We start from the raw sequence: 17650 nt of genomic DNA, 5'->3' as shown, positions 1-17650 counted from the left end.
CACTTCTCTTATCTTTTCTAGCTCCCTTTCCTGTTCTTTCCTTGCAAATGTTCCTCCTTTCCTCATATCCTTTGTGTGCTTCCTTTCCTTTCCTAATTCCCTAGTTTCCTTTTCTTCTTCGATAGCATATTTCCTTATTTCACTTCTTAGAGCCTTTTTTATCATGGACAGGTCAAATCCAATAGAGGGCGCATTTGAGCTGAATAATATTATGAACGGGTACATTTAAAGGGCTACACAGCTCATAATTAAACTGTTTTGAGAAACGTTATTAAACTGTCGATTCTAGGCTTCTTTATTTTTTGTGTGTAAAATATTGTGCACATTCTGAGAAGTATTTTATTATTCCAACAACCTTCCTTTTCCCCCCAGCTTTTTTTAAAGTCATGAGATGTGTGACCGACACAGTTCAGTGGTCAGGCTAGCCGTCAACTGGATGACGTCGCTGCAAATGTAGCTATGCTTGTCACTGGATGTTGATTTACTTCAAATATGGTTCTGCTATATCCTCGTTTGTACTGTAAAGTTTGCTGAGAATACGGACGGTTGATATGACAGTCTTTCCCTCTGACACAGGTAAATAGCAACACATAGCCAGCTGTCTTGGTCTTGTTTTCATTAACTAGCTTAGCCAACTATCTAGCTAATGCGGCCTACAATAACAGTGAGACAAGGGAATCGAGTTCACACCACGTTAGCTTAGCTAGTTGGTTCAAACTTGCTTACTAGCCAGCTTTCCTGTGTCAACGGGTTGTGACAGCGTACTAAGTTGCCTATACTAGCCAAGTTAGCCATGCATTCTATGCAGTTTCGACTATGCTAACTACATGCCATAAGTAATGCTTATTTTGTAAACCAACTAACGTTAACGCGTTAATGTTCCATTACATTGAGACCTAGGTAACTCCCGCCTGTTGAAAACGTTTGTTTCACTTTCCAGCTAGCTAACTGGACTTTCCTGCCTGAACCAGAGCTAGTTTGACCTGACCATTTCTGTGCGTTGATGTGTGTGCTAGCCAGCGTCCAACGTTCGGGCTAACCAGAACGTTTCAAGTAGTAACGTTAACTAGCTATCGTTAGTAGTTGAACAAAACAGCCAGTGGGTGGCTCGTTCAATCTGGGACTGATTTCTCGATCATGTAGTTGTCAGGCTTTAAAAAGTTTTTTTTTTTTTTTTTACATAGAGATAGGCAAAATCTAATTAACTAGCTAGCCAACAACCTTGAGTCATAACACATTCTGTTGGCTAGTTAATGTTTTACTTACAACTAGTTCGTTTTTAGGCTGACCTAGCTAATAGCAAGCTATCTCTAGATGTAAATGTGCACTAAGTTATTGCTGTGCATGTCTTCTATGCTTTTCAATAATACTTTTTACTGCGTGATGACCTTTTACGGCTGTGCACCTGAACAGTGCGTGTCTCCAGTCCACTCCTTGGCGCTTGGCGCTTGCAAAGTTGTATTCGTAGGCAGGGAAAATCTGTTTTAGTGATTTCTGGTATATCATCAAAATAAATCCATCGCAGCACGTTTGTTGACTGATTCAGCAGTTTTTACCTAATTTAGTACAATACCGTTGTAAACTAGATGGCAACTTTACAAGTAAAGTTGCGGGGCTTGTTTTTAGCTCTTTACAATTGTTTTGGTGGTTATAAAAGACGTTTATTTAAAGCAAAGCAGTTACATATAGTCAACGTTAAATTTAGTAAAATAATTGGTCCCATTACTTTAATAGACTACTATATCAACCTTATTACTTTGGCTTGTGTGGCAGTTAGATCACAAAAATGTCTAAGCTATGGTTATTGCGTGTGAACTGAAAGAAGGAAGGCATAGGACAAAGCCATCTGTCACAAAATGGGAATAAAAAGTAGGATTATGTGGACAACACTTCATTCTGTGGGTTTCAGATAAATAAATGCACGATTTACTTTTGTAAAACGTTCAGGGTAAATTAAGTTTGATTTTAGTTGAACAATTATGTAGTGATAAGAATGTTTTAGGTTATTATCTGTGGAGATGCATATGATGGTGCATCTAGTGATGCCAGCTCTTTAAATGTATTTTTGTGTTAGGTGAAAAACTATGGAGGATAGCTATCAGTAGGTCTATCTAATAAATAGACTGTTTAGGCTAACAAAATGTGGTGTACTTGTGAGCTTGTTTTAAAGGTTGTATGGTTTTTAAATAATTTATAGTAGTGGTAGTGTCCGTAGTGGTGGTGACTCGCTGTAGTTGAAGAAGTAGGTAGATGAAAATGTTGGTTGATAGGATAGGATAGCCTGTGAAAGTTGGTTTGGTGTTTCTTACTTGAAATGTTCAAGAGTTACCCTCCAACAATAATTGTATTATATACAAATGTAGGCATATTTAATTTGTTGTAATTTATAGTGCAGACCAGAGCTAGATCAGAGCTGGTATGAACCAGAGCTAGCTAGCTACAACCAGGACCAGAGCTATTGCAGAGCAGTGGTTGTGGTCAGTAGTTGTGTTGCTGGTTCTTTGGGCCCTACAGTTTGGACATGGTCAGTAGTTGTGTTGTTGTGGTCAGTAGTTTTGTGGGTCAGTCGTTTTGGTAAGATGTTTCATTAGTTGTGGTAGTGGCCAGTCGTTGTGGTTAGTAGTTTTGATAAGTAGGTGTTGTGGTCAATAGTTGTGATTGTGGTCATTAGTTGTGTGGTCAGTAGGTTTGATAAGTAGCGGTGCGGTTCATTAATTGTGATATGTAGTTGTGTGGTTGTGGCCAGTAGTGGTAGGTTGTGTTTTGGTAAGTAGTTGTGGTCAGTGTCTAAACTACAGTTGTTGCTATGAAGAAGTTGTCTTCCTGGAGTCACTTGTTGCTAGGCAACCGCCCTGCAGTTGCCTTTGCAAGCATGCTCCCTCATGACTAAAGCCAGTGTGAGAAACATGCTAACAAACATTTGTGCTATAAATAAATACTGTATTCTGACCCACAAAACCTATTTTCTAGATTCATCATAGTGTTAGACAAAGCAAGGAAAGTGAACTTCAAAATGTGGTGTAGATTTATTGTAATTTGTGGTTGTTGTTGGTCGGTAATGAATCTGCTAGCTTCTGACACTGCATCTAATGAAAGCAGTTGATGGGCTACTAAAACGGCTCCAACTCTTGATTGGTTGAAGCTATTCATGTTTGGCTTTCTGATTTGGAAGGCATAGAAGTAGAGGAAGCTTCCATACACTAAGTTAGTCTCTGACTTTTTGGGGTAGTGGTCAAAATGGCAGTTTGTGGGGTGGTAGTAATGCAGTTAATAAAACAGCGGTATCGTTAGATCCGTAGCAGACGTTCCGATGACAGATTTGAATAGCTTAGAAGTAGACGGGATGTCATACTGTCTACCTTTTTGGGAAAGTGGTCAGAATGTCAGTTGTTTATAAAAAAAATTGTGAAAATGTTGTTGATGTGGTTACTAAAACAGCTGTAACGTTTTATCGGTACCAAATAATAGGTTGTTAACAATAAAACATCACAATAGCGTTCCATTTGGCTGCTGGGTGGCAAGGAGACCCCCAAGCTCTGCTAAAACCATTGACAACTACACTACATGGCCAAAATGTGGACACCTGTTCGTCGAACATCTCATTCCAAAATCATGGGCATTATCATGGAGTTGACCCCCCCACCCCCCCTTTGCTGCTATAACAGCCTCCAGTCTTCTGGGAAGGCTTTCCACTAGATGTTGGAACATTGCTGCGGGGACTTGTTTCCATTCAGCCACAAGAGCATTAGTGAGGTCGGGCACTGATGTTGAGCGATTAGGCCTGACTCCCAGTCGGCATCCCAAAAGTATTTGATGGAGTTGAGGTCAGGACTCTGTGCAGGCCAGTCAAGTTCTTCCACACCAATCTCGACAAACCATTTCCGTATGGACCTCGCTTTGTGCACAGGGGCATTGTCATGCTGAACAGGAAAGGGCCTTCCCCAAACTGTTGCCACAAAGTTGGAAGCACAGAATTGTCTAGAATGTAATTGAATGCTGTAGCATTAAGAGTTCCCTTCACTAGAACTAAGGGGCCTAGCGCAATCTATGAAAAACAGCCCCAGACCATTATTCTTCCTCCGCCAAACTTTACAGTTGGCACTATGCATTCAGGCAGGTAGTGTTCTCCTCGCACCCGCCAAACCTAAATCGTCCGTCTGACTGCCAGATGGTGAAGCGTGATTCATCACCCCAGAGAATTCGTTTTGACCGCTCCAGAGTCTAATGGTGGCTAGCTTTACACCACACCAGCCGAAGCTTGACATTGCACATTGATCTTTGGCTTGTGTGTGTGTGTGGCTGCTTGGCCATGGAAACCCATTTCATGAAGCTCCAGACAAACATTTATTGTGCTGACATCAATTGATCATGTATTTCCAGGTACGTGAGGGCAGCCAGATTCATTTTGGCTTGCTTCATCAGAGGTTAGGCTTTTTGGAAAGAGCTAAACATTTTGTTTTTTTTATTTCACCTTTATTTAACCAGGTAGGCTAGTTGAGAACAAGTTCTCATTTACAACTGCGACCTGGCCAAGATGAAGCAAAGCAGCTCGACACATACAACAACAGAGTTACACATGGAATAAACAAACATACAATCAATAATACAGTAGAAAAATCTATATACAGCATGTGCAAATGAGGTAGGATAAGAGAGGGTAAGGAAATAGGCCAGGGTGGCAAAGTAATTACAATATAGCAATTATACACTGGAATGGTAGGATGTGCAGAAGATGAATGTGCAAGACATCATCCTGCTAAAGTTGTCAGGGACTACTGTCATCACCACTATGGATGGCAAGCAAATCAAACTAGTTTTGGATATAGCCATCTAATTTCTCCCCTGAAAGTTAGCTTGTTATCTAGCCATATTGATGTGATCTGTTATTAGCTAGCTAGCTAGCTAGCCAATTTGACAGGCTACATTGATTGATGGAGCACATGTCTATTAGCAGCAATTGTGATTAAACACTATTAAAAATAATGTTGAAAAGGGGATAATGTTAGTAACTTCGCTAGTTAGGCCTATGTTGGTTGGAGAAAAAAGTACATTAGGTCTACTTACCACTATGTAAACATTTTCAGCTAACACTAATGTTACTTCGGTAAATGCTCCCCTCTACTGCTTCACAGGCAGACCTAGCAAAGGATGGGATATTTATCTAAACCAGTCATACTTGTTAGGTATAGGTCACTTTTATGTTATATCACTCAAATATCCAATTAATGGGGACTGATATTGTGAGGCTACCCTCACATATTTGAAGTGACATGCTCAATATATGTTTCCTGATCAAGAAAAGGATGCAGAGTTCTGACTATGCTCTTCAAGAGGTGATGATATTACAACCAAATAGTTAACATTTATTTAATAACCCCTTGAAAATGGCACGCAGTTGTCAATGGTTTTAGCGGAGATGCGGGTCTCCTTGCCCCCCAGTAGGAAAATAGAATGCTCTGTACCTTATTGTGACATTTTATTGGTAACAACCTATTTCGTTACGATTTCAGATTTGTATAAAAAGTTACAGAAAATGTTGATGCGGTTACTAAAACAACTAACGTTTTGTTGGTACCAGATAATTCTGTTCCGATTTCAGATTTGAATAGAAGGGAAGTAGACCAAGATGTCATACCCTCTAACTTCTTGTCTAAGTTGTTGACAAAGTGGTCAAAGTTTCTGACTTGTGTCAAAAATTGAATTTACAGTGAATAGAATGTTGGAAGTGATGTCACAATAGGGAGATTTAGAATGTTGAAAAAGTCCCATGAACGTGGATGAAGATGGACAATAGTTTAAAAAGTATATATTTTTTAAATTATGTAATCAACTCAATCCAGACCAGTCTACATGTTTAAATGGCATTTCTAGCTTAAATGGTGTAAGAGGAGTCGTGTTCCTAATAATAAAAATAATGCATTTGTCAAAGATTTAAAGTGGGGACTCTGCTTCACAAGGCCCATTAAATAATGTGGAAAATTTTATTTATATTCTTAAAACTTAACTTAAGTTGACAATTATGCTGTCGCTGCTTCCTGTTGACAAGGCATTTTGAGTCAAGTGGTTCGCCAACATGGTAAGTGTAATGCAACAATTTTTTTGTTAATCATATCCTTCAATATTACACTGAAATCAATAGAACAGGGGGCAGATGTTTGGGGTGTAGCGCTGTTTAACACTTTTCAAAGGCCACACGGACACTTAGAATAACCTTTACATGGTTGGTTAGATGAGAACTTGTAGAAGGCTTATATTATCACGACTCAGGATATGCAGACACAGGAGGCGGATAGTACAGTTCTCAGATATTTATTGTAAACACGGGGCAGGTTGAGGACAGGCAGGGGTTCGTGATTAGGTCAGTCAGGCAGGTACAGGACAGCAGGCAGGCTCGGGGTCAGGGCAGGCAGAATAGTCAGAACCGGGAAAACAACTAGGAAACAGAACTTGAGAAAAAGGAAGACCGGAAAGCACACTGGTAAGACCTGACAAGACGAACTGGCAATAGACAAACAGAGAACACGGGTATAAATACACAGGGGATATTGGGAAGATGGTCGACACCTGGAGGGGTGTCGAGACAAGCACAAAGACAGGTGAAACAGATCAGGGTGACATAAATCTGTATTTTGGAATGTTGATTTCAAGAGGCTGCCACAAAAGAGAACAGACTACTTTTTCTGTTAACTTAAAATAATCACGACGTGGCACAGGATCTCAACAGTGACAACGGTTGACTGCTGTTTAAGTTTGACCGTCAAATCCATGTATTGGTGTGTGGCCAGCAACTTTTTATAGAGCGACCGTCACGAATTGTCCATGCCATTTCATTAACTCTGCGTTCTAAGTCCTGAGCATCCCAGAGTGTGTGACTAAATCAATGGTACAAAACCAAAGATATTTATCTATTTTAAGCAATCAATCTTACATGCTGACCAGACCTGACCCGTTGCAAAATAAATGAACACATACATGTTGTTCAATCATTGCAACAACATTGTTCACGAGCGTCTGCGTAGCCAGGCGCTGTTATAGAACTATTTGTGACACTCGATGCGCTGCAAGTCATGCTTCTCCTCATTGTTTTTTAGGAGCATATACCCACGTGCCATCTCCTCATTGGTTTTTAGGAGCATATACCCACATGGGTGATTGAAAGAAACTGAGGTCTACACTACAGGCCAGTCTGTTGTGGTAATGCACCTTAAAGTTGGTTGCCAACCTCAATATAAATCCCAAAGATTAAGAAGAAGAAGCCTGAAGGAGGAGAGATTACTAGAAACGAACTCGCTTGACCGTTTTATCTGTTGATTAATTGTCGGAGTAGAGGACTTTGTGCATGTCAGGTAAAATAGCAACCCAATGTTTATATCCCAGGACAAATTAGCTAGCAACAGCAAGCTAACTAGCTAAATTGCCATAAATGTTTAATGCTTTTTGACCTGTCCCCAAATTAATATAGTTGGTTCAGAGTTTGTTTTGATATTTCAACCTGCGTGTCCTGATCGCGTCTGGTGTGGGGGCGACAAAATCAATGCACGTGTGCGGTCTGGTCAGCATGTTATGTCATGATGTCTATAAACTTTTATACAAACATCAGCAATCTGAGGTAAAAAGCATGTGTAATTCCACTCAATTCTTAAGGGGTGAAAAGTGCAAGGTAGTAACACAAACTGTCCACATTAAGGAAATTAGCACAATATACAGTAACTGAATATGGCAAAATAATTTGACATGTCAGTTTAAGATGATAGTGTATTGCAACAATAATATCTTTCTCTCTCGTTTTAACCATTTTAGAGAGTTTAAAAATGCTCTCAAACACAGTTTAACCAAGTGCTCTAGACTAGAGCATATTGGCTGCACAGCCTGAATGTCCCTTGTATTAGTGGTCTGTACAGGATACACATGGTAACGTCCAATAAAATGCTCACTCGCAGGTTCCTTCTCAACAATGCCATAATAATAGATAAAAATACAAACATAAAGTAAATGGCATAGTAGAATAGAATAAACATTTTCTCATAAGCTTTTAACTAAATTTATAGTCACACTTATGTGTTTTGGGGATTGGAGGTCAAGTGTTTTATTATTATTGCTAAGTAATTCATAATGTAAGAGTCTGGTAGCAGCAGTTGTGGTGTGTGTGGATGAGTGTACTGTATATCTGCGTGAGTCCATGTGTGCTAAGGTGTGGAGAGTCAGTGCAGGTGGTCAGTCCAGTTCAAGTGTGATTTTGGCACTCAGTGACGCCCTTTCTGTCAACATTCCATTCAGATCATTCTGGAAACAACAGGCCAAGGCTCTCTTCAGTTCAATGTTAACTTGTTATATATCTAGCGCCTATGCACAGCATTAGTCTACTTCAAATGTGCCTTATCACACATAGTTCCTTTGACATATGTTGACTTTTGAAGCTACATGAAAAGGTCATTCGGAAAGTATTCAGACCCCTTGACTTTTTCTACATTTTGTTATAGCCTTATTCTAAAATGGATTAGATCGTTCCCCCCCCTCAATCTACACACAATACCCCATAATGATAAAGTGAAACAGGTTTTTATAATTTTTGGGAAACTTATGTACATTTTGTATAAGTATTCAGACCCTTTACTCAGTACTTTGTTGAAGCACCCTTGGCAGAGACTCTAGCCTCAAGTCTTCTTGGGTATGATGCTACAAGCTTGGCACACCAGTATTTGGGGAGTTTCTCACATTCTTCTCTGCAGATCCTCTCAAGCTCTGTCAGGTTGGATGGGGAGCGTCACTGCACAGCTATTTTCAGGTCTCTCCAGAGATATTCGATTGGGTTCACGTCCGGGCTCTGGCTGGGCCACTCAAGGACATTCAGAGACTTCTCCTGAAGCCACTCCTGTGTTGTCTTGGCTGTGTGCTTAGGTTTGTTGTCCTGTTGGAGGGTGAACCTTGGCCCCAGTCTGAGGTCCTGAGCACTCTGGAGCAGGTTTTCATCAAGGATCTTTCTGTACTTTGCTTTGTTCCTCTTTCCCTCGATCCTGACTAGTCTCCCAGTCCCTGCCGCTGAACACCATCCACACAGCATGATGCTGCCACCACAATGCTTCACCGTAGGGATGGTGCCAGGTTTCCTCTAGACGTGACGCTTGGCATTCAGGCTAAAGAGTTCAATCCTGGTTTCATCAGACCAGAGAATCTTGTTTCTCATGGTCTGAGAGTCTTAAGGTGCCTTTTGGCAAACTTCAAGTGGGCTGTCATGTGCCTTTTACTTTCTGAATGCACTGTATGCCCACCCATGGCTGCGCCCTTGCCCAATCATGTAAAATCCATAGATTAGGGCTATGAATCTATTTCAATTGACTGATTACCTTATGAACTGTAACTCAGTAAAATCTTTAGAATAGTTGCATGTTGCGTTTAATATTTAGTTCAGTATATGTAATGGTTATGATGTTTTATTCAAGTTACAACCACCTACATCGAAGTCTGATTCAGGGTCCACTTTATGTTATGGGTGTTTTTTCAAGTTACAAACAGCTACAACCAAGTCTGCTTCAGGCTGGAGCCATCAGTCCACTCTGTAGTCTCCCTATACTCTGACTCCACCCATCAGTCCACTCTGTAGTTACTCTGACTCAACCCCTCTCTGTATACACAGGTAGCAATCGGACCCAGTAGAAGCGAACGCCACCACCATGTACTCGGAGTGGAGGTCTCTGCACCTGGTGGTGCAGAGCGACCAGGGCCACCTGAGTGTCCTTCACTCGTACCCTCCTGCAGTTGGGCGCGATGTGGCCAATGCAGTGGTTAAACCCCTGGGGGTGACCCTGGGCACTCCGTCCACTGACAGCCTGCTCAAGACCGACAAAGAGGTAGGCAACCTGTGCTGAAAACAACGCAGGTGTTTTGGCAGAGCTGAATCGGATAGGTGTAACTAAGCCATAAGGGTGAAGACTTAGTTTCAAGTTTTAATGTCTTATGCGTGCACAAGTACAGTGAAATGCCTTTGTTGCAAACTCAAAACCCAGCAATGCAATAATCAATAACAATGTGTTACTAGAAAAAAACACGAGAAGAGGTATGACGGACACAATAAGTAAGTAAGCATACTATATACAAGGACAGTTCCAATACTATATTTACAATGTGCAGGGATTGTAAGTCGCTCTGGATAAGAGCGTCTGCTAAATGACTTAAATGTAAATGTAAATGGATACTGGAGTGATGGACGTAGATATGTGTAGGGGTATGTGTAGGGGTAAGGGAACTAGGCATCAGGATATAAGATTAACAGAGTAGCAGCAGCTTGTATGTGAGTGGGTGTGTGCAGGGTCAGTATAAATGTACATGCATGTTGTGTGAGTGAGCAAATCATGGAGTGAGTGTGTAGGGCCCTGTGAGTGTGCGTAGATACAAAAATAAAAAGGTCAATGCGGATACAAGATTGATTCAGAATAGTCTGTGTAGCTATTTTGTTAGCTATTTATCAGTCTTATTGCTTGGGGATAGAAGCTGTTCAAGAGCCTGTTGGTGCCAGACTTGATGCACCGGTACCGCTTGCCTTGCGGAAGCAGAGGGAATAGTCTGACTTGGGTGGTTGGAGTCTTTAACAGTTTTCCGGGCCTTCCTACCACACCCCCTGATATAGATGTCCTGGATGGCAGGGAGCTCGGCCCCAGTAATGTACTGGGCTGTCCCCACCACACTCTCTAGCTCCATGCGATCAAAGACTGTGCTATTGCCGTACCAGGCAGTGATGCAGCCAGTCAATATGCTCTCAATGGTGCAGCTGTAGAACCTTTTAAAGATTTGTGGGCCCATGCCAAACTTTTTCAACCTCCTGAGGCGGGGAAGAGGCACTGTCATGCCTTCTTCACTACTGTGCGCGTGTTTGGACCATTTGAATTACTTCAGTGATTTGGACACCGAGGAATGTGGATGGGGGAGCGTGCTTGCCCTTGTGTTTCCTGTAGTCCATGATCAGCTCCTTGGTCTTACTGACGTTGAGAGATAGGTTGTTGTTCTGGCACCACACTGCCAGGTCATTGACCTCCTCCCTGTAGGCTGAGATTTGACTTGACTTGGCCCAAGTGTTGCGGTGTTTACATTCAAGGGGAATAGAAAGTCAAGTTAGAATACCAACGACTTTCTAAGATAGTATATTTTTCTGCTCTAAGTATGGGGAGGGTATTGTCAAGGTCCACTTCATTCATTATTCTATTGAAAAGTAAAAGTTTCTTCCCTCTTTAGCTCCAAGTTCCTCTGACATTGTTTTTGAGGAAATAGGCAGAACATAAGCTACATGACCCTTACACGCCCTTGATGGGCCAGGCTTTTTCAGTCCCTTATTTTTACAAAACCAAGGAGGCTGAACGGTCACCTGCACATTAGGACTCAACTACCTCCTGGCGTATGGAAACTTGAAAAAAAGATATATTTATAACTGCACGCTTGATTGAAACACACACCTCCCCCTCTACATTCCATTGTGTTTTCAAATCTATTCTCTCTCTGATTTGTTGCTGGGTGAAAACTAGTGTTTGGCTTTGTCCCCATTTTTGTCTGTGCTGCTCACTTCCTCCTCATGTTAGCCTTGTAGCTCGGACAGCCCCAGGTCCCTGTGCTCGCCTGATAACATTGAGAGGATTTCCTGTGTGTCCCCCTGGGCCATTCAACCTCTGCAACTTTATTGACTGTTTCTTCACCCCAGTGGACTACGGCTCCTTGAGCCAGTCCCTGTCCCAGCAGCCATTTTTAGATAAGGCTTGATTGTCATAGGGCCAGGCGAAGGAAAAATGTAAGCCGTCTGCCAAAGAATGTACGCATGCCCTTACTAAGTGCCTCCTTGTCATTCCTCCTTGTTTTAGTTTGCCTGGTAATTCTCTTAACATAGCACTGGGCTCTGTGAGTGCAACTCACACAGTAATGGCTTATAGGGCTTGTGTTTTGTACAACTATCCTATTTTTGAGATGGTAGTATTTTAGGATAAAACTGTATTTGGTAAATAAATTGATAGTTCACATAGTGTGGTGGATCCAGCCAAATAGCTGTGTTCACCTTCCTGTTTTGACACGTGAAGTGATATAGAATGGTGAACGCAGCAAGGCTGGTTCCACCAGGCTCTAGTTCACCTACCTTTCAAAGTTAGATGACCCATCCCTTTACCCCTGTGTTTTAAATGAGTCAATTTCACGACAATCATCATAATTAGGCCTAAACACTTTTCTTTTTAACTCCATGCACAAATAGGCCATCTTATTTTGATTCACTTTCAAGTGTTAAAACATTCATCCACCTTGTCCCCGTGTATTCAGCAATCACTGACATCTGACTGTCCACCTTGTCCCCGTGTATTCAGCAATCACTGACATCTGACTGTCCACCTTGTCCCCGTGTATTCAGCAATCACTGACATCTGACTGTCCACCTTGTCCCCGTGTATTCAGCAGTCACTGACATCTGACTGTCCACCTTGTCCCCGTGTATTCAGCAGTCACTGACATCTGACTGTCCACCTTGTCCCCGTGTATTCAGCAATCACTGACATCTCAATTCAATCAATCAATCAATCAATTTTATTTTTATATAGCCCTTCGTACATCAGCTAATATCTCGAAGTGCTGTACAGACACCCAGCCTAAAACCCCAAACAGCTAGTAATGCAGGTGTAGAAGCACGGTGGCTAGGAAAAACTCCCTAGAAAGGCCAAAACCTAGGAAGAAACCTAGAGAGGAACCAGGCTATGAGGGGTGGCCAGTCCTCTTCTGGCTGTGCCGGGTGGAGATTATAACAGAACTATGCCAAGATGTTCAAAAATGTTCATAAGTGACAAGCATGGTCAAATAATAATCATGAATAATTTTCAGTTGGCTTTTCATAGCCGATCATCAAGAGTTGAAAAACAACAGGTCTGGGACAGGTGGCGGTTCCATAACCGCAGGCAGAACAGCTGAAACTGGAATAGCAGCAAGGCCAGGCGGACTGGGGACAGCAAGGAGTCACCACGGGCGGCAGTCCCGACGCATGGTCCTAGGGCCCAGGTCCTCCGAGAGAAAGAAAGAGAGAAGGAGAAAATTAGAGAGAGCCAAGATTTTCAAAATGTTCATAAATGACAAGCATGGTCAAATAATAATCAGGAATAAATCTCAGTTGGCTTTTCATAGCCGATCATTAAGAGTTGAAAACAGCAGGTCTGGGACAGGTAGGGGTTCCATAACCGCAGGCAGAACAGTTGAAACTGGAATAGCAGCAAGGCCAGGCGGACTGGGGACAGCAAGGAGTCACCACGGCCGGTAGTCCCGACGTATGGTCCTAGGGCTCAGGTCCTCCGAGAGAAAGAAAGAGAGAAGGAGAAAATTAGAGAGAGCCAAGATTTTCAAAATGTTCATAAATGACAAGCATGGTCAAATAATAATCAGGAATAAATCTCAGTTGGCTTTTCATAGCCGATCATTAAGAGTTGAAAACAGCAGGTCTGGGACAGGTAAGGGTTCCGTAACCGCAGGCAGAACAGTTGAAACTGGAATAGCAGCAAGGCCAGGCGGACTGGGGACAGCAAGGTGTCATCATGCCCGGTAGTCCTGACGTATGGTCCTAGGGCTCAGGTTCTCAGAGAGAAAGAGAGAACGAGAGAATTAGAGAGAGCATACTTAAATTCACACAGGACACTGGATAAGACAGGAGAAGTACTCCAGGTAACCAACTGACCCTAGCCCCCCGACACATAAACTACTGCAGCATAAATACTGGAGGCTGAGACAGGAGCGGTCAGGAGACACTGTGGCCCCATCCGAAGAAACCCCCGGACAGGGCCAAACAGGAAGGATATAACCCCACCCACTTTGCCAAAGCACAGCCCCCGCACCACTAGAGGGAAATCCTCAACCACCAACTTACAATCCTGAGACAAGGCCGAGTATAGCCCACAAAGGTCTCCACCACAGCACAAACCAAGGGGGGGCGCCAACCCAGACAGGAAGATCACGTCAGTAACTCAACCCACTCAAGTGACGCACCCCTCCTAGGGACGGCATGAAAGAGCACCAGCAAGCCAGTGACTCAGCCCCTGTAACAGGGTTAGAGGCAGAGAATCCCAGTGGAGAGAGGGGAACCGGCCTGGCAGAGACAGCAAGGGTGGTTCGTTGCTCCAGAGCCTTTCCGTTCACCTTCACACTCCTGGGCCAGACTACACTCAATCATATGACCTACTGAAGAGATAAGTCTTCAGTAAAGACTTAAAGGTTGAGACCGAGTCTGCGTCTCTCACATGGGTAGGCAGACTGTTCCATAAAAATGGAGATCTATAGGAGAAAGCCCTGCCTCCCGCTGTTTGCTTAGAAATTCTAGGGACAATTAGGAGGCCTGCGTCTTGTGACCGTAGCGTACGTATTGGTATGTACGGCAGGACCAACTCGGAAAGATAGGTAGGAGCAAGCCCATGTAACGCTTTATAGGTTAACAGTAAAACCTTGAAATCAGCCCTTGCCTTAACAGGAAGCCAGTGTAGGGAAGCTAGCACTGGAGTAATATGATCAAATTTCTTGGTTCTAGTCAGGATTCTAGCAGCCGTATTTAGCACTAACTGAAGTTTATTTAGTGCTTTATCCGGGTAGCCGGAAAGTAGAGCATTGCAGTAGTCTAACCTAAAAGTAACAAATGCATGGATTAATTTTTCTGCATCATTTTTGGACAGAAAATTTCTGATTTTTGCAATGTTACGTAGATGGAAAAAAGCTGTCCTTGAAACAGTCTTGATATGTTCGTCAAAAGAGAGATCAGGGTCAAGAGTAACGCCGAGGTCCTTCACAGTTTTATTTGAGACGACTTTACAACCATCAAGATGAATTGTCAGATTTAACAGAAGATCTCTTTGTTTCTTGGGACCTAGAACAAGCATCTCTGTTTTGTCCGAGTTTAAAAGTAGAAAGTTTTCAGCCATCCACTTCCTTATGTCTGAAACACAGGCTTCTAGCGAGGGCAATTTTGGGGCTTCACCATGTTTCATTGAAATGTACAGCTGTGTGTCATCCGCATAGCAGTGAAAGTTAACATTATGTTTTCGAATAACATCCCCAAGAGGTAAAATATATAGTGAAAACAATAGTGGTCCTAAAACGGAACCTTGAGGAACACCGAAATGTACAGTTGATTTGTCAGAGGACAGACCATTCACAGAGACAAACTGATATCTTTCCGACAGGTAAGATCTAAACCAGGCCAGAACTTGTCCGTGTAGACCAATTTGGGTTTCCAGTCTCTCCAAAAGAATGTGGTGATCGATGGTGTCAAAGGCAGCACTAAGGTCTAGTAGCACGAGGACAGATGCAGAGCCTCGGTCTGACGCCATTAAAAGGTCATTGCACTTGTGAAGGTGGTAAGTCTCAGTGCTATGATGGGGTCTAAAACCAGACTGAAGCATTTCGTATACATTGTTTGTCTTCAGAAAGGCAGTGAGTTGCTGCGCAACAGCTTTTTCTAAAATTTTTGAGAGGAATGGAAGATTTGATATAGGCCGATAGTTTTTTATATTTTCCGGGTCAAGGTTTGGCTTTTTCAAGAGAGGCTTTATCACTGCCACTTTTAGTGAGTTTGGTACACATCCGGAGGATAGAGAGCTGTTTATTATGTTCAACATAGGAGGGCCAAGCACAGGAAGCAGCTCCTTCAGCAGTTTAGTAGGAATAGGATCCAGTATGCAGCTTGAAGGTTTAGAGGCCATGATTATTTTCATCATTGTGTCAAGAGATATAGTACTAAAACACTTAAGTGTCTCTCCCGATCCCAGGCCCTCGCAGAGCTGTGCAGATCCAGGACAGCTAAGCCCTGGAGGAATACGCAGATTCAAAGAGGAGTCCGTAATTTGCTTTCTAATGGTCATGATCTTTTCCTCAAAGAAGTTCATGAATTTATTACTGCTGAAGTGAAAGCCATCCTCTCTTGGGGAATGCTGCTTTTTAGTTAGTTTCGCAACAGTATCAAAAAGAAATTTTGGATTGTTCTTATTTTCCTCGATTAAGTTGGAAAAATAGGATGATCGAGCAGCAGTGAGGGCTCTTCGGTACTGCACGGTACTGTCTTTCCAAGCTAGTCGGAAGACTTCCAGTTTGGTGTGGCGCCATTTCCGTTCCAATTTCCTGGAAGCTTGCTTCAAAGCTCGGGTATTTTCTGTATACCAGGGAGCTAGTTTCTTATGACAAATGTTTTTCGTTTTTAGGGGTGCAACTGCATCTAGGGTATTGCGCAAGGTTAAATTGAGTTCCTCAGTTAGGTGGTTAACTGATTTTTGTCCTCTGACGTCCTTGGGTAGGCAGAAGGAGTCTGGAAGGGCATCAAGGAATTTTTGTGTTGTCTGAGAATTTATAGCACGACTTTTGATGCTCCTTGGTTGGGGTCTGAGCAGATTATTTGTTGCGATTGCAAACGTAATAAAATGGTGGTCCGATAGTCCAGGATTATGTGGAAAAACATTAAGATCTACAACATTTATTCCATGGGACAAAACTAGGTCCAGAGTATGACTGTGGCAGTGAGTAGGTCCAGAGACATGTTGGACAAAACCCACTGAGTCGATGATGGCTCCGAAAGACTTTTGGAGTGGGTCTGTGGACTTCTCCATGTGAATATTAAAATCACCAAAAATTAGAATATGATCTGCTATGACTACAAGGTCTGATAGGAATTCAGGAAACTCAGAGAGGAACGCTGTATATGGCCCAGGAGGCCTGTAAACAGTAGCTATAAAAAGTGATTGAGTAGGCTGCATAGATTTCATGACTAGAAGCTCAAAAGACGAAAACGCCATTTATTTTTTTGTAAATTGAAATTTGCTATCGTAAATGTTAGCAACACCTCCGCCTTTGCGGGATGCACGGGGGATATGGTCACTAGTGTAACCAGGAGGTGAGGCCTCATTTAACACAGTAAATTCATCAGGCTTAAGCCATGTTTCAGTCAGGCCAATCACATCAAGATTATGATCAGTGATTAGTTCATTGACTATGACTGCCTTTGAAGTGAGGGATCTAACATTAAGTAACCCTATTTTGAGATGTGAGGTATCACGATCTCTTTCAATAATGGCAGGAATGGAGGAGGTCTTTATCCTAATAAGATTGCTAAGGCGAACACCGCCATGTTTAGTTTTGCCCAACCTAGGTCGAGGCACAGACACAGTCTCAATGGGTATGGCTGAGCTGACTACACTGACTGTGCTATTGGCAGACTCCACTAAGCTGGCAGGTTGGCTAACAGCCTGCTGCCTGGCCTGCACCCTATTTCATTGTGGGGCTAGAGGAGTTAGAGCCCTATCTATGTTGGTAGATAAGATGAGAGCACCCCTCCAGCTAGGATGGAGTCCGTCACTCCTCAGCAGGTCAGGCTTGGTCCTGTTTGTGGGTGAGTCCCAGAAAGAGGGCCAATTATCTACAAATTCTATCTTTTGGGAGGGGCAGAAAACAGTTTTCAACCAGCGATTGAGTGCTGAGACTCTGCTGTAGAGCTCATCACTCCCCCTAACTGGGAGGGGGCCAGAGACAATTACTCGATGCCGACACATCTTTCTAGCTGATTTACACGCTGAAGCTATGTTGCACTTGGTGACCTCTGACTGTTTCATCCTAACATCGTTGGTGCCGACGTGGATAACAATATCTCTATACTCTCTACACTCGCCAG

At 42.7% G+C, this 17650-nt stretch overlaps 1 protein-coding gene across 12 annotated transcripts in view; it reads left to right on the top strand.

Annotated features, from left to right (window-relative positions):
- The first annotated feature begins 267 nt into the window (after positions 1-267).
- The window catches only part of LOC139536281 (ral GTPase-activating protein subunit beta-like), a 63350-nt gene continuing 45967 nt past the window's right edge, over positions 268-17650 (top strand). For 4 of the 12 annotated variants that reach the window (XM_071336670.1, XM_071336672.1, XM_071336666.1 and 1 more), the window contains exons 1-2: positions 269-576; positions 9635-9848. In XM_071336670.1, coding sequence (XP_071192771.1) covers positions 9672-9848 — 177 coding nt within the window. In that variant the 5' untranslated portion in view covers positions 269-576; positions 9635-9671. Of the gene's footprint in view, positions 577-9634; positions 9849-17650 lie in introns of all 12 variants that reach the window. The other 8 variants (XM_071336675.1, XM_071336676.1, XM_071336673.1 and 5 more) reach the window with 5 other exon arrangements.

Source organism: Salvelinus alpinus, chromosome 12, assembly GCF_045679555.1.
Source record: "Salvelinus alpinus chromosome 12, SLU_Salpinus.1, whole genome shotgun sequence".
Lineage (NCBI taxonomy): Eukaryota > Metazoa > Chordata > Actinopteri > Salmoniformes > Salmonidae > Salvelinus > Salvelinus alpinus.
This window is presented reverse-complemented; position numbering and strand designations above follow the sequence as displayed.